Raw genomic sequence first — 22827 nt, forward strand, 5'->3', positions numbered from 1 at the left:
GCCCAGCCAATAGCCGACCACCACGGAGGGGTGGCTGGAAGACCTCATGCATCCCTGTAATTTGGACTGACCTTGGGTATGAGCAGCCCTCCTGCTGGCATCCTTGCCCACTGGGCAGTTTCAGCTCTATCCCTGAGCCTCTCCCAGAGTACCACCGTACCATGTGGCTGTGACCTGGGTGGCTGCCTCTCCCCACCCCAGAGGAGACTCCAGATTCCAAAGATATGTCTCTCCCTGATGGATGGGAACCCCCCCTACTCTCCTTCCCTTCCCCTTCCCATCCCACATCTCCCCCCATTTCCTCCGCATTAGAGGAGCAGACCCTGATGTGAGGGGTCTGGGAAGGGCACAAGGAAGCCAGCCAGCATAAGGAAGCCTTATGAGGGATGCTCTGCATTCCAGGGCCCTCAGGTCAGGGGATATCAGTGGCCATATGCCCAACCTGGCCAGGGGCCTCTTTTAGAGCCTGGAGGGTCAGCAGCTGGGTCCTCAAAATAGCTGAGGCCTTGGCAGGGCAGGTCCTGAGAGGAGGTCCTAATGATCTCGGAGTTGGCAGCTGAGGGCACTGTGGCAGGTGTTTTCATCAGAGGTCCAGGCCTGTCCCGGGGTCCTCATGCGTGGATGGCATTGGCTACATCGCTGAACACCAGCCGGCTGGGCCTCTGCATTGGGCCCTGAGAGGGGAGAGTGGTCTGCAGAGAGACAGTAAGGGGCATCAGGGACCTTGACCAAGGCCATGCACTCTCTGGCCCAGTCCCCTCCACCCTCTGGTGCCCACGTGCGCTTGGCACCAGCTATGTCTTCTGCCTGGAATGCCCTCCCACAAGCTCAGCCAAGAAATACGACCTGGCTCAGGTGACTCCTCCCCCCAGCCATCCCCAGCTTGCCCTGCCACCTCAGCCAGTTGCAGCACTTAACCTAGGTCCCAGGGCCTGCATTAATTACGCATGTACCGACCTCTCCCAGCAGAGGGTATTCACCTCTGTACCCCCAAGCCCCAAAGCCCGGGCACAAGGGCTGGCACAAGGGAGATGCACAGGAAATGACCGTCAAATAGTCAGTAGTCCCAAGAGCTGGGTGGACCAAGGTTCTCAGCCCAATTTCCTGAATATCCCAAGGGGGAATGAGTCCTGATCCTGGCGACAAAGAACTGGTAGCAAAACCAGGGGACTCCCAGCCTGGACTCTTCCTGAGCCCAGTCTCTTAATTCTGCTGCTGTGGAGCCAGGTTCCCTAGCAACCTGTGCAGTCAAGGCAAGGAGGGATGCAAAGGGGCATCATGGGTCCGGGGGAGACCAGGCCTCCTCATGGTGCTCTGGCACCTGGGGATTTCAGGGACCGGTGGCAAGTGGCCAGGCAGCCCAGTGACTCTGGCAGGATAACCACACAGGTACCCAGCACTTTGGACATGGGAGGTGAGTCCGGCTAGGGTCTGCACCTGCCTGGGGTCTGCCAGCTACTAGGAACCCACCAATCTACTCAGAGGTGCCACTGCCCCAGAATCTGACGCCAGTCACAACTCACTCAGGACTGGGATCTCAGGAAGCAGAAGAACCCAGGGTCTCAGCCCCCCAACAATCCCTCCCGTGAGTCTTCTGCTTTCCCCCTAGTTTGAGGGGGCATACCTGAGGCAAGAATCAGGATTTTCACTTGCAGATGAGAAAACTGAGGCTCAGAGAGGCCAACGGAGCTTCCAAGGTGACCAGGCTATCAGGACAGAGCCAGGCTGGATCCCAGGGCTGCCCTGGCCTGGCCTTGTGCAGTGAGCCTGTGGGTGGCCGAGGAGCAATTCTACTAGTTTCTAAACAAACCTGACAAAATCCATATACCCGATAGCTGCCACGTGACCACATGGCAGGTGCTAGAAAGCTACATGGGAAAGGAGGGAGGGTGGGGGTGGAAGAGCCACAAACAGGCTGCAGGCTGGGTGGAGGAGCCTGGTCAGTGCCCACCTTGGCCAGCGTGGCCTGCACAGCGGTGGCGGCCTGCACGGAGGCAGTGTCCCGCCCGTGCTCCAGCAGCTCCCGCTCCAGTTCATCTTGCTCCTCCGTGGGGTCGAAGTTGTACATAGGCATGAGCTGGTGGCGCAGCTTCTCCAGCCTGGGGGGTGGGGGCAGAGACTGCTGCAGGCAGGGCAGGCCCTTCCGCTCCCACCAGCCCTCCAGGTGCTGCTGCCTGCTGACCAGCTGACACCACCATGTTTAGGGTCCTAAAATTTCCCCTGGGATTCAATGAAAGACATTTTTGCACATACAGTACTAGCTCTACCTCTTGGATGGGTGGCCTGGGAGGGATAGTTACCCACTCCTGGGACCAGATGGGGCCATGGGCCACAGAGCTGTCATCCATGAGAGCCATGGGGACTGCTTAAGCCAGGGCCTTGTGCGATCCCCAGCCTCTGAGGGGCCGGGGTGGGGAAAGGGGAGTCAGTGGCCATTAGCTCAGGGCAGCAGGGCAAGGGTGGCTCAGCCCTCCCCAGGGGAAAATGGTTACCCCCAACCCCGAGTGGGCAGAAGAGGCCCTGACTCCCTCACTAGAGAGAGGGACCCTCATGGTCGAGGGACTCTCCTTTCCCACCCACGTCCCCTGGAGTCCAGCCCAGCATTGCCCACGGGCTGGAGTCTTGGGTGGCAGATGGGGAGTTACCTCTTCTTCTTCCTGATGTACAAAACCTGCAAGAGAAGGAGCAGCATCAAATGGCCAGGAAAGGAGGCCCTAATTAATCCAGTAGTCCCTCGGGACAGGGGACATGCTGAGGCTGATGAACGGGAGAACTATAGGTCCCCATGTCCTCAGCGACCCCATCCCAGGGACACATACACCCTAAATTTGTGCTTCCATTTGACGTTTATTAGATGCTGACAGTGCCCGAACTCAGAGGTGGGGAGAAGGCCAGCCTGGGAAGACCACACAGGTAAGCCTGGCCTAGGGACGCGTGGGCCCACCCCTGCCAAAACTGACTGTGGCTCCAGCCACTCAGTGCCTGCCTCGGACTCCTCAGGGCTGAAGTGGTGGTGGTGGGGACTTCAGCATACCCCCTCCTCTCAGCTGTCCCCAGGACCAAATTTTCTCCCCGTGTATGGGCAAAAAGAACAGAGGAAAGGCAGCGGGCAGACTCTGCAGGGCAGTGGCTCTAGGCAAGGCTCTGGGCTGGCTTCCTGGGGTTTCCATGGGAGGCTGATGGCCCTCAGGAGCTGAGGAGGAGGGTCTGAGCCCCTGGACATCAGCCTAGACCACACTCCTGAACCCTGATGCTGGAGGAACCTAGGAAGACCCCTGGGTCCTAACCCCCATCATAATGACTTGAAGATAAAGGCCTAGGCAGCCTGAGAAAACATCTGAGACCCAAGAGCTCCTGGCTAGAGCAGGAAATCCTGGTACAAAGCACTCAGGGGAGGGAGGAAGGGGGTGAGACTTGGGGACCTCTGCAGGACCTGGAGCGGGAACTCCAGGGACCTCTGCCACCATCTCGCTCATCCCTCAACTGGTGTTTTTTGACTACCAGGAGCATGACTTCTTCTGCTTGGGGGAAAGCCATGTCCCTAGAGTCTGTCCCAAACCCCCTGTGGCTCCTATACTCTTTGTGGCCCATTCACAGCTTGAATCCGGTTTGTTCCCAGCCTGACCCAGAGCTCCTCCTGCTGCTCATTCCTGGGGGACCCCAAAGGCGGAAAGAAACTGCAGTGCCCCTTGCTCCCCCATCCCCTCCAGGAGGTCACATGTTGGCATGCCCCTTGCTCTCTTGTGGGTGGGATGCAACAGGAGCTCCAGGTCTCTGGCATAGCCCCTGCCTGCCCTGAAGCAGCAGCTCCAGCCCCAGCACACTGTACTCCCTCGCCTCTCAGCCCTCCTGCCTGCCCTGTGATACAGAAGGATCTTTAAGAGAGGCTAGAACCAATCTCCACCCCTCGCCCTTGCTGCTCCCTCTGCCCCAACTACTAACACCCTCCCCGCAAATACCTTCCTTTCCAAATCTTCCTTACCCTTCACTGTCCAGCTGCAGCCCCACCTCTTCCAGGAAGCCCTCCCCCACTGTTCTTCCTACGTGAGGCACACGGCCTGGCACTGATTTGTTCCTCCTTGCACCCAGCATGGCATGGCTCAGGGTTGGCATGAGGGGAGAGGAAGTAGTACTTAAGGAACATCTCCAGACCTGACCCCTGCCCAGGAGCTGTTTCCTGCCCTCCACTGCCTTTGCCCCATAACTTCCCTACCTCTCCGTTTTTGGTGATAAGGCCATCCACCGCGGCCCTCCGAATATTCCTCCAGAATGAAGAGTAAGGAAGTCTTCCTAAGTTCCCAGGACAAAATCTTTGGCCAAGAGTGACAAAGGCAGTTTCTAGGCCCTGCTCTGCTCCTGAGGTTAGGGTGTCTCAGCCTGCTAAACCACCACATGGGTGCCAAACACCGGTATTCTGCCTCACCCCTGCCCCAGGAGACTGCTCAGGCCCCGGCCTCACTCTGTGTGTTGCATCCTGGCTCTGCCCGCTGGCCAGCAGTTGTTCCCTGGCAGCAATCCGGAGCCTGTGGGGCCCATATGGTGACCCTGTTTTACCAGCAGCTCCAGCCATGAATGGATCATCCAGCCCTATTTGTCACAGCAACATGCTCCTGAGTCTAAGGCCAGCCGTCAGAGCCTGTGAGGGGCAGCAGGCAGAATGCCACCATTGCCGGGCCTGCTGGGGGACCTCAGGTACACCTCCCACCCTTCCAGATCTCAGTCCTCGCAATCTCCAATGGGCCCTCGGTGACATTCTGAGTGTCCATGTATCATCTTAAGAGGAGAGTCCATATCTTTTTTTTTTTTGTCCACGCTGCACAACTTGTGAGATCCTAGTTCCCTGACCAGGGATTGAACCTGGGGCCACGGCAGTTAAAGCGCTGAGTCCTAACCATTGGACTGCCAGGGAATTCCCAGGGGAGAGTCCATATCTTCAGAGGTAGATACCAGATCTGGAAGCATCATATCCACTCTCAGGGGACACCTGCAGCCCTCACCCCAGCTCACCTCTGCCCTGATGTCTGCCCAACTCTGCCCTTCTCATGACGCTGGGGCCAGGCCTCCACTGTGATGTAATGTCTTAGCTGTGATGTCTTAGCTCTGTGATGTCTTAGCTCTAATGTTGCCTCCTTAGTTGTCCCTGACCACCCAACCTAGGAAGTCCCCTCAACTCCCACCCAGTTCCCTAATCCAGTCCCTACGGGCTTCCCTTGGCACCCTTGGTTTTACCTATCTCTCACTCCCTGTAAGAACTGCAGGGCAGGACATTTTCTCCCTAGTCCCTGGGGTCCCGAAGGCTCGGTCCAGGGCAGATGCCCAGTAAATAATTGCCAAGTGAATGAATGAATGAATGAATGAATGAACATTGCCAGCAGCCTGCCATGCCCAAAGCATCCCATTCGGACTCTACAGCCCACGATCTATCCCAATTGCCTGCTGGCCTCTACTCCTATTGCATCCCCACACTCACTTGCCTCACTGTCCTGCTTGCTGCTCACAGATACCTCCTGTCTGCCTCCGAACGTTTGCCCATCAGGACCCTCCACCTGCAACACCCTCCTCCCCAACTCCTACGTGGCCTTCATGGCCCAACTCAAAATGCCATGTATTCCTCAGAACCTTTTCTGGTTCTTCCAATTGGAGGCAGCCTCTCTGGTCTCTGGACCCCAATAAACAAATCTCTGGGGAAGGAATGGATTGTACTATCACTAACAGACAATTGTGTTCTGATTAGATCCTCTAAAATCTAAACAGTGATCGCCCTCTGCCAAGTGAGGGCCATCTGGGCCAGCCCCAGCCTGCCCCAGCTCTCACCATGGCCACAGCCAGGCCAATCACTGTGATGATCCCAAAGGACAGAAGCATTGTGCCCACGCCGGCTGTGCCACCAGCCACGTCAGGGATTCTGGTGTCATTAAAGCTGGTGGCTTCTGGGCTGAGTGTGGTGGTCTCGGAAGCTGGCCCATCTGTGGCAGGCTCCAGGTCAGGTTCAGAGGTGGGTGGGTGGCTGCTGATCCAGCTCCTAGCAGATGGGATCCTGGAGTCCATGCTGATGCTGAGGGACTGCTTGTGGTCAGTCAACCTGCTCACTCACTTCTGACATCAGGGGTGTCCCAGCCTGTGGCCCCCACTACCCATACAGGGGGCCACGTCCTTGGATAAAGAGAGCTCCCTGCCTCCCTGGGTGTTGGAAAGGAAAAAATAAAAAACATGAGGCTGAGGATGGGACTCTGTGAGGAGATGAAGTCCCCCTAAGTTCTGAAGGCACAGGGGAAATAAAAGTTTGAGGGCAAGGGCAAGTTCAGGGAACATCAGGACATGTGCTTTATCTATCTATGGATCCCATGTGGATTTAGGAACATGAAAATGAAGCCCTGCCCCCTCTTTGTGGGTAAGATGATCATAGTGATCATACTTGGAGGATGTGAAAAGTAGTGGGGAGGTTTGAAAGAAAAAGATCATTCCCCACCCCCAGCCCCTACTCCCCACACTGCTCACCTTCTTACTTCCTGCCCCCCACATCCCTCACCTCCTGCTTGGAGAAAAAAATACTGCAGCTTTTTCCTTTCCTGGAGGAAAACACTTGCACGAAAGTCAGATAGGCTTGTCTTTGAATCCCGGTTCAGCCACTTAACTGGGTGACCCTAGGCAAGTCACTCCACCTCTCCATGTCTCAGTTTTCCTGAGTCTAAGGTAGGGGTATTAAGAACACGTCCCTCACAGAAAGGGTCATAGGGTAGCTGAAATATCAGAATGAACAAGTTCCTAGAAATGACTTAGCTCAGTACAACCCTCATCCACAGCAAGTACCCAATAAATGTTAGATCTTCTCCCTCTGGCCACTCCAGTTGGGAAAGGGGAGCCCCAGAAGCCCCTGGACCCAGCCTGCTGTGTGGTCCAGCTTGTGCTTGGAGTAAGGGCAGGGACATGTGTGGCAAGACCAGAAGACAGGAAGGAGAGAGAGGCCAAAGTCAGGTCCTCTGGTGGGCTTTCTCTGTAGGCTCTTGGGTCATTGAACTCCCTATAGGGGCTGCCAGGAACTAGGAGAAAATCAAGGGGAGCGTATCTTCAGGGGCAGGGATGGAGCTCCCACTCTGAGATGCCTTCTCTTCCCCTTCCCTCCTCCCCTGGGAGCAGAGGGTGGGTGATGTGCCCAGTCTAGGCTGTGACTTTGGCCTTCCCGGGCCAAAAGGCCCTGGGTAAGGCAGGGTGGGAAGAGGTCCTAGCCAAACTGCAGAAGAGAAGGCCGAGGGATAGGAGAGATGCACAGCTCATGGCTGCATACACACCTCTGCGATAGCTCATGGGTGTATGTGGGATGCCTCCCTGTGCAGGTGTATGGGTGTGTGTGAGGTGTGCACACACCAGTGATGGCCTCTTAGGAAGGAGCAAGGCTGGCACAGAAACATGGGATGGGAGAAGCTCATCATCCCTCTCTGTCCTCCTCCTCTAGCTAGGCTGGGCACCTCAGGAGTCCCAGGTTCTTTCTTGGCTCTGCCGCTGACCCCAGATGTGACCTTGGGCCAGACCCTTAATACTTGCTCTGGGGCTCTGTTTATTCTTCCCTCCAAAGGAGAGAAAGGGCTCTGCTCATCACTGTTCAGGAATGCCTCATGGTCCAAAGGGCAAGAGAAGGAAGCCAGAGAGAAAGGGGTGGGCACCACCACCTCCAAGAACCCGCATACCGTTCTCCACCAGGTTCATCAGTCCTCCCTGCCCCAATCCCCAACCCCACCTTCGCGACTCTGTGAGTCCTCCATTCTTGCACAGAAGCGGCGACCTCAGCACTTACTTAATCCTCTCTGGGGCGCCGGACTCAGCGGGAGAGGCTAGGGGTGGTGGCGACTGGCAGGAGGCCGGGGCAAGGTGAGGGGGACCCCCAGGCCCCGGGATTGGGGGCGGCGGGTCCGACCCAAGGTCCGCCCTCCCTGGGCGCCCTGGGAGGACCTCCCTGGGCTGGGCCAGCGACGTCACACCGCCCACAGCCGAGAGTGCCTGTTCTGCCAGCCTGGACAGGGACTGGCCGGCCGGGACCCACCTCGGGGGTGGGGCTGAGGCGAGCAGCCTCGCGGCTCCGCGACGCTCCAGCTCCTCTCCTCCCTGCCAGCTCCGTGCCCCCGGCCCCGGATTGGCTGTCAGGCCCAGAGCCTGCCCTGCATTGGCCCGCTGGCCTGCCGCTCGGATCTGGCTCTGCCCCCAGCAAGAGGGGGAGCCAGGTCGCAGCTCTTGGAGACCACTCCTCACTGCCCGTGGGCTGTGCCAGAGTCGGGAGGGGGACGGTGGGTGGCCAGGCCTTCCTAAGGGCTACAACTCTGGTCTCCGGCTACTCTGGGCGCCATTTCCGCCAGGACAGAGTCGGGCTCCGCAAACGCAGGTGGACACAAATTTGGGGAGATCACTAGACTAGGAGTCCTTGAGTCTGCATTGAACTCCGGTTCGACCCTCCACTAGCTTAGTGACCTAGAGCAAGATGCTTCTCTTCCCTGGGTCTCAGCTTCCTGCTCAGATGGGCTCTGGTGTGAGGGCTCTTGTTAAACGATACCCATCCCAGGCTAGAAATGAGACATCTTCAGAGAAGTTGGGGGGCGGGATGGTATTTTTATTACAGGAGTGGTATTATTGGACACCTGGACCCAAGCAAGCCTACATACACCCCTCCAATCCAGAGCTCGATCATCTCTGGAGAGGAGCCTTCTAATCCTCAGGTTTTTAAAGGAGCTTATGGGGATCACCGGAGTAGCTTGTTACAAATACAGATCCCCGGGTCTGGGATGGAGCCCGGGAAACTGCATGCTTCATAGTAGTTTAGTCAACAGTGATCTAGTTAACAATAGATTAGGGGGCGAGGGCGTGGCATTGGCAGGCCATACTTTGCGAAACACTGCCATGAATTTTATTGGAGCGACTGAGGCCCACAGAGGGGCACATGGACAAAGCCTCACGATGAGTCAGGATTCAAACCCTGGTCTACTACTTCCAGTTTCGAGCTCCCTGCTCGAAAATGGGAGCTAGAGGGTCAAGAGCGGCCCTGGGGTCCAGCTGCCACCTGAACCCCAGGTCCTGGACACTGGGTGCCACCCCCCCAAATTAGTGCCCGCCCCCAACACTGGGATCCGCCCATGTGCCGCTCTACCAGCACACAGCCTACGTTAGACCAGGCCCCTGGGCATCGCACCCCAACTCTCGAATTCAGAGCCGGCTGGTGACATGCCTCCGTTCGGGTTGGCTACACACCTCCCGGCCGGGTACCCAAACGCCATCTCGGAGCAGTCACCGCAGGCTTATCCCTGCCTCGACCTTCAGGAAGACCGTCGGGTCCAGGCCCCCGGGAAGCAACCCTACTCCCAACCACGCACTTTCCCGCCAGTGGGCCTTTGGACGTAGTGGGCGTGGCGTTCATAGCCCCCACTGGCCGCAGGGGCTTCAGAGATGGAACACATCGGCTCTAGGAACTCTGGAGCTGGGCGACGGGGTCCGCCCGAGCCCTTCCTCAGGTGCGCCAACCCCGGAAGCAGAGCGTCGGAGGGAGCTTACCGCGGGTCACGCATGTCCGGGCGCCGAGCCTGCGGCAGTTTCTTCAGGCTGGCGGGCGAGTGGGGAAGCTTCTCAGGCAGGTATGCGTAACACCCTCGAGACCTCGAGTTCGTCAGAGCTCTGGCAGCCTTCCTTAAAAAGTCTGTACCCCCGTTGTACAGATGGAGAAACAGGCTTGTGGAGAGGCGACCTCGCGGTGCGAAACTGAGAGGGAAGCTGCGCCTTTGACTTCAGGCCTCGGCTTCTCCCTGGGCGGCGCTCTGGTAGACAGAGCTGCCTCTGGAGTCCAAAGGACTTGTGTCTTGACTGGGACAGTACCTAGCTGGGTGACTTTGGGCAAGTTGCTTCCAGTCTCGGAGTCTCATTTTCCTCTCTGTTTGTCTCTGAAGAGCGGCACCTAGCAGGTGTTCAGTAAAGGCTAGTTTGAACCCTGGTCTCTGTAAGAGGAAAGGAGACCACTGGTTTTAAACCTTCAGTTAAATTTGTTTGTGATAACTTACATATAAATTAACAGAAATTGTCAATTTTTTACCTGGAAGTTTATGCTGGTGTTTAGGACTATGGGTTAAATTGGGTGGAGGGGTGATTTTCAGCATACAGATCAATGACAGTGCATGCAAAATGTCAAAAGCAAAGCTCCCAAGCAAGGGCAGTCTCCTCCTCCTAGTAATATTAGTCAAGAGTATATAAAATTGAGTTCCTCTATGTGTTGAGCTGGCTCCAAGGCCCTTGACATTCATTGACCGATGCACTGCTCACCGTGGAGTTTGTGTTATTTTCCCCATTTTATGGACGAGGAAACTGAAACACAGAAATAATGACTTTCCCGAGGTCACACCCTCTGGGTCAGATAGATCTGTCCAACCCCCAAGCCTGGGCCCTGATCCACACCAGCCCATTTATTAGTAGGGACTGAGCTATGGGTTACGATCACTTGAGCCAAAAACATGAAGAAAATGTCACTGACCAAGACAAGAAAACTCAGATAGGTGGGTGACGGTCTAAAATGGAGTCAAAGAGGCGACAGAGCAAGAGCATGCCCTCTCTCAGGCAACAGGTCCGAGAGGAGTGGGTCCCACAAGTCTCAGCTACTCTCCTGGTTCTCCTTCCCTATTCTAGGGCAGCCACATCTGAGGACCAGAGCCATGCTGAGGAGCCAGAGCCTGTGACCTTCTCCATCTCCATCCGGCTGAGGCCAGCCACCATCCTCAGCAGCTGACATCACGAGAAAGATTTGGGGACCTTGGGGAAGTACCCAAGGGATCCTTTCCCTGAGATGTGGGACATCGGGGCAGAATGCTGAGGGCCCTCCTATCTGGCCTGGGGTGGAGGGGAGGCATTTGGGGCTGCACCTTCAGCTCACGGCAACCCCATCTGCCTCCGGCTCGGTTGTTGAGTGCCACAGAACTGGTCAGCCACTGGACAGTAGTCTTTGAGAAAAGGGGCATCCCTGAGGCCCGGGAATCCAGTGAGTACATCGTGGCTCATGTCCTTGGAGCCAAAACAGTTAAGTGCAGTGTTGTCAGGAGGGCAGGAAATGGGGGGAGGGAGGACTCTGGGGAAGAGACATCCAGGCTTTTCCATTCCACTGAGAATGCTGAGCCGAGAATGATGGGATTTTTCTGGAGGAATGTCTTAGGCAGATACTTATTCATTCATCCAACAAACTATTACAGTCTGTGCCAGGCACTGGGGGTTCAGGGATCACCAAGGTGGCCAGTGTTGGACCCACTGGCATTGTTTACAAAAGAAACCTGGGTCAGGGGAGCCAGCCACTCACATTCTCTGTGGTGCAGTTTCAGAGCCTGAGGCCAGGACTTTGGACCCAGCCCCTGACCCCTTGGCAGTTACAGTATGTCCAGGAGCTGAGTAGCTACCGATTGCAAAGGTGAGCACCATGGGCCAAACCAGAGGGCTCTGTGTGGGGAGCAGGGTCCAGCTTCCTTAAGCTCCACCAAGTTCATGGTCAGGGAGGAAGAAAGTGTCCAAGGACTAGGGAGGTGTTGGGATGAGAGAGTGATGAGAGAGGGGTCATGGTAGTAAATAGGAAGAAGGGAGGGAAGGAAGGTCTTGGCTACGAGTTCTGGGGCGTAGGAGACATGACCCTACCCGACACTTTTGGCCACAAGTTGTATCCCAACCCAGACATGGTCTTGTTGGTCCAGGTGCTGGCACTGATGATCACCCTGCTGCCCCCTCTGCAGGATGCCTGTGCAGTACATCCTTGGTGAGTGGGACTTTCAGGGCCTCAGTCTGAAGATGGCACCCCCAGTGTTTATCCCTCGGCCAGAAACGGAGGTAGGTGTGCCATCAGGACTGGGCAGGATGGGAATGAAGGGGGCTCAGGGCACCTGTCTTGTCCCAGAGTTCCACCAGGGGGCGCTGGAGCCCCATGACTGCTGTCCTTTAGAGGCAGCGCCCTTCCTGGCTGGCTGAGTAGGTGGGGCCAAGAGGAAAGAGGTCTCCTGCTCACCTCCTTGACTATCCTCACTTCCCAAGCCACTGCCCCAGCCCCTAGGCTGGCAGTGGCTCAAGATGCCCCAACTAGTGCTGCCCACCAAGTACTCAGCCGGTTCCTGTCATTTCCCTAGGAGCTGCCCCATGGGCCCATAGCCTACCCAACCCATGGGAAACAAGTGCCCTCCTCTTCCTCAGGAGGCATGGGCGAAGTGGAGAGGGCTCCAGCTGGACATCTGGAAGCCTGGTACAGCTTTGTGACCTTGGGTAGGTCACTGCCCCCTCTGGGCCCAGATGATGAGAGGGTTGGGCCTCCAGACCAGGGAACTGGTTGGGACCTTTTACCTATTACATCCACTATCTAGTCAGGTAATCACCTGTGTTTCTCAAATTACTAGGACTGGGAAGTGTATGGTCCCAGCATGCTGTGTGTAGGTGCGACACCCTAGTCTTGGGAGAAATGCTTTCTATGGCCCTTCTTGGGCTTCCCCATGACCTTGTAGGTGGCAGGGCTGGGAGCCAGAGAGAGCAGAGCAGGTGGAGGGGTATGTGGGTGGGGGCTGGTGGGCAAGCCAGAGGGCACCAGGTTCTGAGAAGGGGTGTTTCCAGAAAGGCACACACATTCTTGGGAAATATCAGGCCTCATCTACCTGTCCCAGCCAGGGACCCAGAGCCCCTTCTCACTTTCCCAGCCTCTCTCCCTCCGCCAAGAAGCCCTCTGACCCCACTTGCCCCCTGCATCATGTGGTTGGGAGGCCAGGTCCTTGACTTAATGCCCAGTGTCAGGGCAGGGACAGTAGGGAGTCTGAGACCTTGCTGAAGTCACAGGGATGTCAAGGCAGGGAGCATGGGGGCAGCACTCAAGACATCCTGTCTCCTGCGTCAGGGCCCCATACCTTACAAGGGGCTGAACCATCTGGGATTGGATGAGCTGGATAGGTGCAGAGACCCAGAGCAGGATATAGCCTGCTACCTGCAGACTTTTGGGAGGCCAACCTGTGGCCCCTCCAAGCATGCGACCTCTGGCCAGGAGGTCACTCACCATCCCCTGAGGCTGCCAAGGGTCAGGGCATGGGAGGGAAGCTACCGCGATGACCTTTGAGTGCCCTCAGAGCTGACCTGGCACCAATCATGTGTTCCAGGGTTCTGAGTGTTGGGTGTGGACTTCCGGCTCCCATGTGGGGGCCCCCCCTTTCCTGGGTGGGTCTGGGCCAGGAGAGCAGCTCTGCTATAAGGGGTGGGGGAGAGGAGGGAGGCTGCAGTTGGGAGGCCAGGTCCTCGCCTCACTGTACAGATGTTTCTCAGAATTTGCCAGGTTGCCCCAATGTGAAGCCGCATTGGGGAGTGCCTTACCAAGAACTTGAGAGGACGTGGCCTGTGGTGGGGAGTGGGGAGAATTAGTGCAAGGGAGGGACCATGAAAAAAAAAAAAAAAAAAAAGGGAGGGACCATGGTGCTTGCGTTCTCTGCATCCATTGAAGGGTGGTTTCTGATGATGGGTGCAGAATTCTGAAATGCAAAGTTGTAGGCGGTGTGTGGCCTGACCAGTTGGGTTTTCTCTGGGGATGGGGAGGTGGCTCAGTCCCCGGACTGGCAGTGTGTACAGTGGGAAAACCAAGGTTGGAAGTGTGAGCCATTCTTGCCCAGCTTGGCGAGGTGAGGCTCTCTTGAGGTGTGGGAGGCTCAGTGCCTTGTCTGTGATTAGCTTGAGGGAGGCAATGCTGCCTTCTTGGGGCTGCCTCATCAAGAATGTAATCCTAATGAGGGTCCTTATGGCACTCAGGTCCTGCTGAGGCCTTGCGCCAGCCTCTTAAGGGGTGTGGAGTCCTGTTGAGGCAGTGGCTCCAGGCAGAGCCGACAGCTGCCTGCTTTTTGCCTCCTTCCCACGTTCCCCTCTGCTCCGACCCTGCAGTGTTCTTGGATTCTCCCCTTGTTCACCTGGGAAAAGTGCCCTGGGCCTGTAACCAGCTCGATTTTCAGCTTCCCCCAAGGAGCCACCAACTCTAGGCTGAGGAGACTCTTTACTAGGTGAGGAAGAGAGTTTCTGGACTTGCTGGGAGTGGTCTCCATCCCTACCCCGCCCCCCCCAAAACCTGAAGTGGTCCTAGAGCCAAAATAATCTTCCCCGGATCTGGAGGGTAAGGGAGAGGCCAAGGGGCACTGGTGGCAGTGGGGGCCCAGTCTCTCATCTTCATGCCCTGACCAGGGTAGCCATTCACACATGTGGTGTGTGTCTCTGATGTCAGGATGTCTCTCTGAGGTGGCTGGCCAGTGTGGTTGACTAAGGGGTCATTCTCCAGCCAGGGTAGGTCTGTCTGTGGTCAGGAAACCAAGAGAAGTTCATGCCCCTGACAAGTTTCAGCTGTCCAGCTGGCCACTTAGTATGTGGCCTCGCCACTGTGACCGCAGGCTCCAAGCCACAGCCCTAGACTGCTGGCTCTGTGCTGGTCCCAATGCTGTGGGCGCAGCTTGCTGCCAGCACTCCAGTTCTCCAGTGGTGCCTGGTACAGGCCTGGTGGGAAGGAGTGAGGGGAAGCCCTCTCTGGCTGGAGAGGGTCTGTCTCACTCATAGGCAGTAGCTTGTTTGGTGCAGAAGGGGCTTGGAACAGAAAAGGTTGGACCCACTGGCCAAGTTCCACCTGCCTTGGACTTGCTACCCTGGGGACAGGTGAACTTTGCTCCCAGGTTGGGATGAAGGATGAAATACTTTTGGGGACTCAGCACTGAGCAGCTTATGCGGAAAATGAGTCTGAGTGATCTGGAGCCCTCTGCTCTATCGGGGCCTAACTGTTGACACTGGGGCTTGGGGGAAGCTGCGGGTCTGAGGCTCAGGGTAGCTTCCTGTGGCCACTGAGAGCTTGCCCAGCGCTTGGGAAGTAGCCAAGAGGCTGCTCTGTGGGCCAAGCCCTGCCCGTGTGGGACATGCCATGACGGGTTAGATTCCTGGTCTTCACGTCATGGAGCATTCAGTTTGGTGGGAGAAGCACACCCCATCCTAGATCTTAGGCCCACAGTGAGGTAGGTCATGGTAGAGAGAGCCTGGAGGAAGTAGATCTCTTTCAGATGAAGGAAACACCTACTTCCTGACTCTTCCCCTCATTCCCTGAGCCAGCCCTGCATGGAACCCCAGGAATCCTCAGCCTCCAGGGGGGCCTTTCCTGCCCTCATCCAAAGGGCAGGTCCCTTTGAGGGACTGCCCTTTCCCTGCTCCATGGCTCCATGCCCTTCCCCTGGTTCCCTGGCTCCATGCCTGGCTACTTGGGCCCCCACTCTACTGCTGTTTAGAAATGTTTAGAAACATTTTGGCCAATGCACAGCAGCGGCCCTCCACCCTCACCCTATATTGGCTTCCATGCACAGTCTTCAGGTGACAGATGGGTGGGTGAGACTTGAAACTCTGTTGTTTCTAAAGTGACAGTGTCTGAAAGTGTCCCCCTGCCACCAAGGCAGGTACAGTGCAGTTAGGCACCTCTTCCCATGCCATGCCCACTTACCCCATGCCCTGTGTGTGCCACAGCCCCCTTCAGATATGGGGCTCAGGTAGGGCTGTCATCCCCCTGCCCCTCCATGGAGGGAATTTCCTGTCCCTTTGACCTGGGAGCCTCTCTGGGGGGGCTGTGAGGAAGCTGGGGACACACTGGCCCCTTGTTCTTGGCCACCATGAGCTGCAGGCCAGGTTCCCAGCAGGGCCTTGACCCCTGGACCTCACTTTCCTCATGAGGGTCTAACAGATTAATACAGGGAAACCTCCGGAAGCAGGGCCAGGCACAGAGGGGTTGGCCAGGGACCATTAAGTATGATTCTTAACATTGCTGTAAGCACAAAACAAGAGGATGTCTGTAAAAGGATTAGCTGAGGCTTACTGAACACTTACCATGTACCAGGCATGAGATGAGTGCTTCATGAATGTGCTTCTGTTAAATCTCCACCTGCCCCCAATGAGGTGGGTTATTCTCAACTGTGCTCAAGTTTACAGATGGGGAAGCGGAGGCATGGAGAGGCAGTGTGACCTGCCCATGGCCGCAGCTGACAACGAAGTTCAGTCTGGCTTTAACCATCCCCCTTCTACATTCACACAGGGGCTAACTATGCTTGGGCCTCTGTGCCAAGACCCACATGAGTCAGGTCAGTACCAACTCTGATCACGATCTATCTCCCTTGCAGGAGCTGGTTGAATGGGTGCTGGAGGAGGTGACCCAAGGGCCCCGTGTGGTGGGAGCTCAAGGTGGCCCACTCATCCTGGAGGTGGGCTGTGGATCAGGAGCCATTTCCCTCAGCCTGCTGAGCAAGCTCCCCCAGGTGAGCCCCGTATGCATCCCTCCACCCCACCCTGGGTAGACTGTGACTGGCACTTACTGTCCTTCCTGCTGATCCCTCCCCAACCCACTCTGCTAGAATTACTTGAGAGGAAATGACTGAAAATAGGAGGAAGACAGAGCTGCCCCAGCCCACCATGGTCATAGCCTTTAAGTCCCATCCCCTTCCATCTGGCCAGACCCTGACCGCAGAGGAAAAAAAGCTACTGAGTATTTCCCTCCTCTTCCAGCAGAGGGTTGGAAGAGGGCTCTGGTCCCCAGGCCTGGCCTTTCCAAACACCCTGTCTCCCACGTACCCTTTGTTTGTTCTTGGGGCAGAGCCGAGTCATTGCTGTGGACAAGGGAGAAGCCGCCATCTGCCTGGCCCGTGAGAATGCTCAGAGGTAGGGGGGCTTGGGTGCAGACGGTCAGGGTAGGGGAGTCAGACTTTGGGGCCTGATCTCAACCTCTATCCAGGTATCAAACCCGCCAATGTCCACCCTCAAGAAGGAGGAGGCAGTGGGGGAGGCCTGGCGTAGGTCCCACAGGGTTACAAATGGACAATGGACACCAGGTGTCTTGCTGGTCCAAGAAGGGTTTATTCTCCCGTTCTTTGTAGCCAAGGGTAGGAGTCTGTTCCCACCCCTGCTCCCAACCCCTCTCCCCCTCCCCATGCTCACCTTTACCTTCCTATCTCTCCAGGCTTCGGTTGCAGGACAGGATTCGGATCATCCCCTTCGATGTGACCTTAGGTACTTTCCCCACCCATCTTCCCTGGGTGGGGATCCTGGGTCCAGATGCTGATGGGTGGATGAAGCACTCTGCAGAGATAGAGGGATGGCTTACACACACACACACACACACACACACACCCCCCACCCCCCCCCACACACACACTCCTTCCCCACCCCCAATCCTTGCTGAGGACAGGCAAGTCCCTGTTGCCTCCTGGGCTGACCTGACCCATGAAGGGACCAGCCACAGGATCTTTCTTACCTTTCGTATCCCCCATAATTAATGAATTTAACTAGGGCTTGTTTGTTGTCAAGAAGTAAGCAGAAGCTCAAGAGATAGCCTTTGGGACCAAAATACTTGAGTGTCTGCCCGCCCCCGCCTGGCCCAGGCACAGCATGACTTGGCTGCATCCTTTACAGAGTGCCCGCAGAGTTCTGGCTCCAGCTCTGGCTCTATCACATGCCCACAGCATCCTTGAGCTTCATGTGCCCCCACCATGGAGTGTGATACCTGATGCAGGGTGGGGCCAGTAAACAGAGCCACTAGGAATCAACTGACTGAGGCCAGGCTTGCCCTCCATATACTCAGTCCATGTTGGCTATGAGGCAGAGTGTGGCAAGGCCAGCGGGGTGGCAGAGAACAGAGGCGCTTGCTTTGTCAGGCAATCAGAGATGGCTGCCTGAAAGTGGCACTTGATCTGAGTCTTGCTTATTGAGGAGGTTTTTGATAGGAAGAAGAGAAGGCAAGGACACTCCAGGGGGAGAACTGCCATGTCAGAGCATACACACTCCCAGCCAGGCTACTGGCTGGGGACACTGGGCACTAATCTAGAAGTCTAGTTTATTGGGTCCAGAGATAGGCCTAAGTTGTGGTTTGGGGAGAGGGATTACCCAAGGGACATAGCAGTGCGTGGAGCTTCCACCCTTTACCTCCCATTCTCTGCTGTGTGTTCCCTTTGACCACAGATGGGAGCTGGGCACATCTTCTACCCTGGGGCCCTGTGGACCTGGTCGTCAGCAACCCTCCCTACGTCTTCCACCGGGACATGGAGAAGCTGGCCCCTGAGATCCTCAGGTGTGGGGTAGACCAGGGAGGCCAGGCCTGAGAAGGCCTAATGGGATGGGTCTGCCCTGGAGGACCATACTATCGGGAGGGATGGGGAGGCTGGGGGGCTGAACGGGGCAGTGGTGTTGAAAGAGAGGCTCACTCTGGAACCCACAGACCTACTTTGGTTCAGCATCTGCCTTCCCACTTAAGACCACTGAACCTCTCTGAGCCTCAGTTTCCTGCCTCTGAAAGGGGAGTGGTAGAGCTTTGCCAGGCCATGGGGAGGACTCACTAATGACTAAAATATCAGACTACAGTATACAACACATAGAAGGTGGTCAGATGGGTGCATCATTTTCCAGAAGACTGAGGCCCAGAGAGGGAAGGGACCTTGTCCAAGATTGTGTGGGGGCTTAGCAGGAAAGCTGGGACTAAGACTCTACTCCAGGCTTTGCACTGAACCATCCTGTTCTCAAACGGTCTGAGAACCAGGGGTAGCCCAGCAGCCTCTGGATGAGGCAGTGGTAGTGAGTGTCAGGGTGCTGGCTTCCAAATTCCTGGCTCTCAGGAGTGGTCAGGGCCAGCTCTATGCCTCCCCAAGCCAAGAATAGGAATATCCTTGTTGTGGGGAGACCCTCATGCCCTGGGGGTAGTCAGTCAATGGGATTCGCTGAGCATACCCAGCACTGCCTGGTAGGTGGCTGCCTGTAGGAGGTAGGGGAATCGGAGCTGCCATCATTCGGGGTCCTCAGACTTTCTTCTCAGCCCAGAGTGTAAGTTCCACAGAGCCTTCTTTGTGGAAGTCCTGGTCAGCTTCTCCATACTTTTCAGATACCCCATCCCAGGTCCTTAGCTCTCACTGTTTTCCCCTTCAGCTATGAAGATCCACTAGCCCTGGACGGTGGGGAGGAGGGCATGGACATCATTACCCACATCCTGGCCCTGGCACCTCGGCTCCTGAAGGACTCTGGGTATGGATGGGGTGTCTCCTGAGTCTGACCTCAACAGCCTCCTCCCCTCCCAGTATGTACTGGGCCTGCCCTGGGCGTCATTCTGCCTCCACCCCTCCCAGCTGGGACAACCCAGAAATGCAGGTCCAGCCTTGCCCAGCTGAGCTGACCCATTTCTCCCCCACCTAGAAGCATCTTCTTGGAAGTGGACCCAAGACATCCAGAGCTCGTCGGCAGCTGGCTTCAGAGCCAGCCTGACCTGTCCCTCAATCTTGTGGCTGTGCGCAGGGACTTCTGTGGGAGGTGAGACTCTACCGTCCCCCCAGTCCCCACAGCCATGCTGGTCCTTCCACTCAGACTATCACAGCTCTGGCTGTGGGGCAAGCATGCGGTTCCCACCCCCTGCTCATTCCCCAGGGCCCAGGCAGTAACTGGCCCCTTGTCCCTGTCTCCTTAGGCCCCGGTTCCTACATATCAGGAGGTGTGGGCCACAGCATGGTTGCCCTGTGGATGCCTGGCCAGGGCCCCAACCTGCCAGAGTGCCTGGCTGACATTTCTACCTGGAATGCTACTTGGAGGGAGGTGGATGGTGCCTTCCAGAACCCCAGATGTTTGTGGCATTTCCCATGGCTCTGTGATTCTCCATGCTCTACATTTCTAGGAGACTTGGGAGTAGGCACGAGGGCAGGGGTGTCCTTCCTGGGCCAGCAAAGAGCAAGAGCACCCACAATCCAGCTTAGGAGCTCAGCAGACTGGATTCCCAGTCTGGCCCCATCGGGTCAGTGTAGCCAAGGCAGGTTGCTTTGTCTCTGTGGGTGGAATTGCTCTAGGGATGTTGGGAGATACGGCCAATAAAGTGGCGAGAGACCAGCAAGTGGTGACCTAATGTTTTGTTATTGTGATTTGTGGGTCCCCTGACCCCTTGCCCTTAGGCAGTGCTGGGGGTAAGAGCTTCCTTCTGCCTTTGCAGGGCTGGCTGGCAGGCCCCAGCTGGTGGTTTGGGGAGCAGTGTAGAGAAAGGCACATGGTTGCTCCTTCTGGCCTTGGAAGCCAAGGTACTTGGCACTGATCAGCTCCCTCACAAGGGCTGGCGTAGCACTCAACACATGCCCCTAACTGGGCATAAGCTCTGAGCGCAGGAACATCGTCTGAGCTTGAGCTTGGGGATGGCAGCCTACTTCCTGGTGGGGATGGGGCTGAGGGGCCTTGCACAGTTCGGGGGTCACATGTCCACGTTCATTTAAGTGAAAGCTTGAGCCAGTGAGGGGTGAACAGGGCTTGTGTTTACTTTTTATTCCCATAGTTTTGCGCTAAAACATTCCTTCCAAGCCTTGGGGTTTCTGAAAACCCATCTGTCCCTGGTAGGAGCTGGGGAGAGTGAGAAGCTGAGACAGAGTGGGCACCAGGTTTTGACCTCTACCCTAGCTCTGGTCTGCAGGCTGGTGGCTGCCGGGAGGCCCAAAGGCCCTTCTGTCCACAGAGACAGGAAACCTCCAGGTTGGCAGGTGCTGGTGTTAGCCTGCATCAGGGTGGGTCTCAAGGAACATGGCAGACTAGGCTGACTCATTCTGTTGGTCTCCCCTCCCATCCCCCCAACCCAGCACTTTCAGAGGCCTGACCTGGTGATGCAGTGGCCAGAGGCAGTGTGTGGTAGACAGCATCCTCTGATGGAGCCAGGATGCTGGGTTCTAGAGCTGTATCTTGCAGTGGGACCTTGGGCAGCTCCCTTCCCTGTGAGAAGCTGGCTTTTCTGGCTCCAAGGCCAGTGCAAGATGGCAGCCTCATTTTAATCTCAGTCAGTCAGGTAAAGTATGTAGCTGGTATTCAAGGGCCCACTCCCCAGGCAGGGACTCCACAACAGAAGACATGGCCTGCCTGAGGTCCCATGATGGGAGGAGGCCAAATGGAGATAGGAAGTTAGGTCCCTGCCTTGGGAGAGTCTATTGCTGGAGTTATACCTGGCCTGAGCTACTCCCTCGCTGTGTTTGGGGGTTGTATTTGCCTTAGCAGAGGCCACATTGCAGTTCCCAGGGCTACCGTATCCTGCTCCTTGCCCAGACCCAGCTGCATGGAAGTCAAGCCGCCCATGGCTTCCTTTGAGGAGGAGCCAGGGACTCCCAGCCATGGCTGTTCCAAAAGGAACCTGGAAAGGCGGCGTGGGCTTTCAGAGCCCCCGTTTGCTCTCAGATCTTGGCCTGCCTCACCAGTATTGCCCTTCCTCTCCTACCTGTGTCCTTGGGCTCTTGCTGTCTTCACAGCATCTCAGGGTAGCTGCCTTGACCTAGCAGTCTGTTGCCTCCTTGTCCCACACCTCAACCACTGATGGCTTCCCTGATGGTCTCACCCTCCTGGCTTCAGGCCTTGGCAAGCATGTGGATATGGCTCCCCAAGAGTACATAATAATGGGGAGTGACAGTGTAGGCATAGTTGGGGTCACTGAAGCAGGAAGCACCCTTGGGGACAACTTCCTCCCATGAGGCCTGACTCCCCTGAGAAAGAGGTGCAGGCCAAGTGGACTGGCAGGGCCGGGCTTCAAGCCTGCAGCCACTGGCTTGACTGGGGCTTGGACGTTAAGCTCCAGTGTTGAGGCTACACCAGCCTGGGTGCAGATCCTGGCATCTGCCCCTCACTAGGGTATGTCCTTGGGTAGATGACTTCAACTCTGTCAGCCTTGGCTTTTAAGTCTGAGAAATGGGACCAAGTGCTTTCTTTATCTTAATATGATGATTTTGAAGAGACCATGGGTTGCACCTTTCATGGGGCACTGTGAACGTTTTCACTGCTTGCCTTGGAGGGCAGACATAAGGAGGATGCTGTACCCTCGTGTGTGTCTTGTGGTTGGCACCAACACGAGTCAGGCAGAGACATGGCAGTCTGGAAAAAAGGGAAGGCAGGGATTTCAGTCTTGGGCTCTTGACTTCTCTCTGCCCTCTGGAGATGGAGCCACCAAGAGGCTGGTAGCCTGGCAGCCAGATCTCCCCTCAGTCCCTCCTTTCCCTCTTCAACAGGGCCTGAGTGCCCCAAGGTCCAGGCCAGAGCAGCCTGTGGCTCCAGCCCAGGGAAAGCCAGTCTCACCTGCCCTGTCTCCTCCCTCCTTACTGGGGCTGGAGCAGAGATGAGCTGCCTCCTTTAGCATGTGTCATGGAGCCCAGGAGACAGAACAGCAGGAGGATGTGGGGCTGATGGTGGAGTCCAGGCTCTACAGGCCCTTGAGGTCTTGAGGGATGTGCCTGATGTCCACCCAGCCTCTGTCAGCTGGAGCCCCAAGCGTGGGCAAAGGGTGTAGGAGTCCCTGATTGATGTACTCTGGAAGAGCAATTACATCTCTTCTGACAGTTGAGGAAACTGACACTTTGCCTCAAGTTGTATGCTTTTCCCAGCTGCCCATGGCTCTTTCCATGGGGCCCATCTAGCTGCTTTATTGACATGTACCCTTTCTGTTCTCCCCTAACCCCACCTGGACCCTGGGCCATTAACTTCTCCCAATTCCTGCTCTAAACGCTTGGCTGGCTCCCCATGACCTGAATGTGGTCTCCGTGTCCTGCAGAGTCCAGATCTGAAGAGGTAGGGGAGGATGACTATGGGAAGGGTCTTGGGGAGCCCTCCCAAAGCCTCATCAGTACTCTGAGTAAGCTTCCATCAGAGCAAAGTATTCCACTGCTGACTGGCTTTGAGAACTGCTTTAACCTACGTAGGCCAGCATGTCCCTCCCTGTCCATCTTTGGATTCTTTCTTCCACTGCCCTATACTCCAGCTTCCCTGCAGAGCTATCCATTCCTCAAACACCCCTCCTTCCCTTTGACCAGGCTG

General features: G+C 56.4%; 2 protein-coding genes across 7 annotated transcripts in view; one reads left to right on the forward strand and one right to left on the reverse strand.

The window, feature by feature from the left end:
• Positions 1-285: 285 nt before the first annotated feature.
• Positions 286-8105, reverse strand: C10H3orf18 (chromosome 10 C3orf18 homolog). 3 transcript variants are annotated; one of them, XM_060021459.1, is made up of 5 exons: positions 8039-8105; positions 5815-6180; positions 2646-2671; positions 1952-2099; positions 286-692 (listed from the first exon to the last, which is right to left on the reverse strand). In XM_060021459.1, exons 2-5 carry the CDS (start codon positions 6046-6048, stop codon positions 612-614), a joined length of 489 nt encoding a protein of 162 aa, XP_059877442.1. In that variant the 5' UTR covers positions 6049-6180; positions 8039-8105; the 3' UTR covers positions 286-611. The 3 variants fall into 3 exon arrangements, with proteins under 3 accessions (XP_059877442.1, XP_059877440.1, XP_059877441.1); XM_060021457.1 differs by lacking the exon at positions 8039-8105 and adding an exon at positions 7793-8008; XM_060021458.1 differs by lacking the exon at positions 8039-8105 and adding an exon at positions 7736-7808.
• A 1172-nt stretch (positions 8106-9277) lies between these two features.
• The window catches only part of HEMK1 (HemK methyltransferase family member 1), a 34417-nt gene continuing 20867 nt past the window's right edge, over positions 9278-22827 (forward strand). The window contains exons 1-11 of one of the 4 annotated variants that reach the window (XM_060022577.1): positions 9285-9614; positions 10654-11040; positions 11331-11422; positions 11739-11832; positions 16155-16289; positions 16625-16689; positions 16988-17037; positions 17986-18094; positions 18943-19038; positions 19207-19320; positions 19475-22791. In XM_060022577.1, coding sequence (XP_059878560.1) covers positions 10831-11040; positions 11331-11422; positions 11739-11832; positions 16155-16289; positions 16625-16689; positions 16988-17037; positions 17986-18094; positions 18943-19038; positions 19207-19320; positions 19475-19568 — 1059 coding nt within the window. In that variant the 5' untranslated portion in view covers positions 9285-9614; positions 10654-10830 and the 3' untranslated portion in view covers positions 19569-22791. Of the gene's footprint in view, positions 9615-10653; positions 11041-11330; positions 11423-11738; positions 11833-16154; positions 16290-16624; positions 16690-16987; positions 17038-17985; positions 18095-18942; positions 19039-19206; positions 19321-19474; positions 22792-22827 lie in introns of those variants that run through there. The other 3 variants (XR_011246644.1, XM_060022578.1, XR_009520874.1) reach the window with 3 other exon arrangements.

This window comes from Delphinus delphis, chromosome 10 (genome assembly GCF_949987515.2).
Source record: "Delphinus delphis chromosome 10, mDelDel1.2, whole genome shotgun sequence".
Classification (NCBI taxonomy): domain Eukaryota; kingdom Metazoa; phylum Chordata; class Mammalia; order Artiodactyla; family Delphinidae; genus Delphinus; species Delphinus delphis.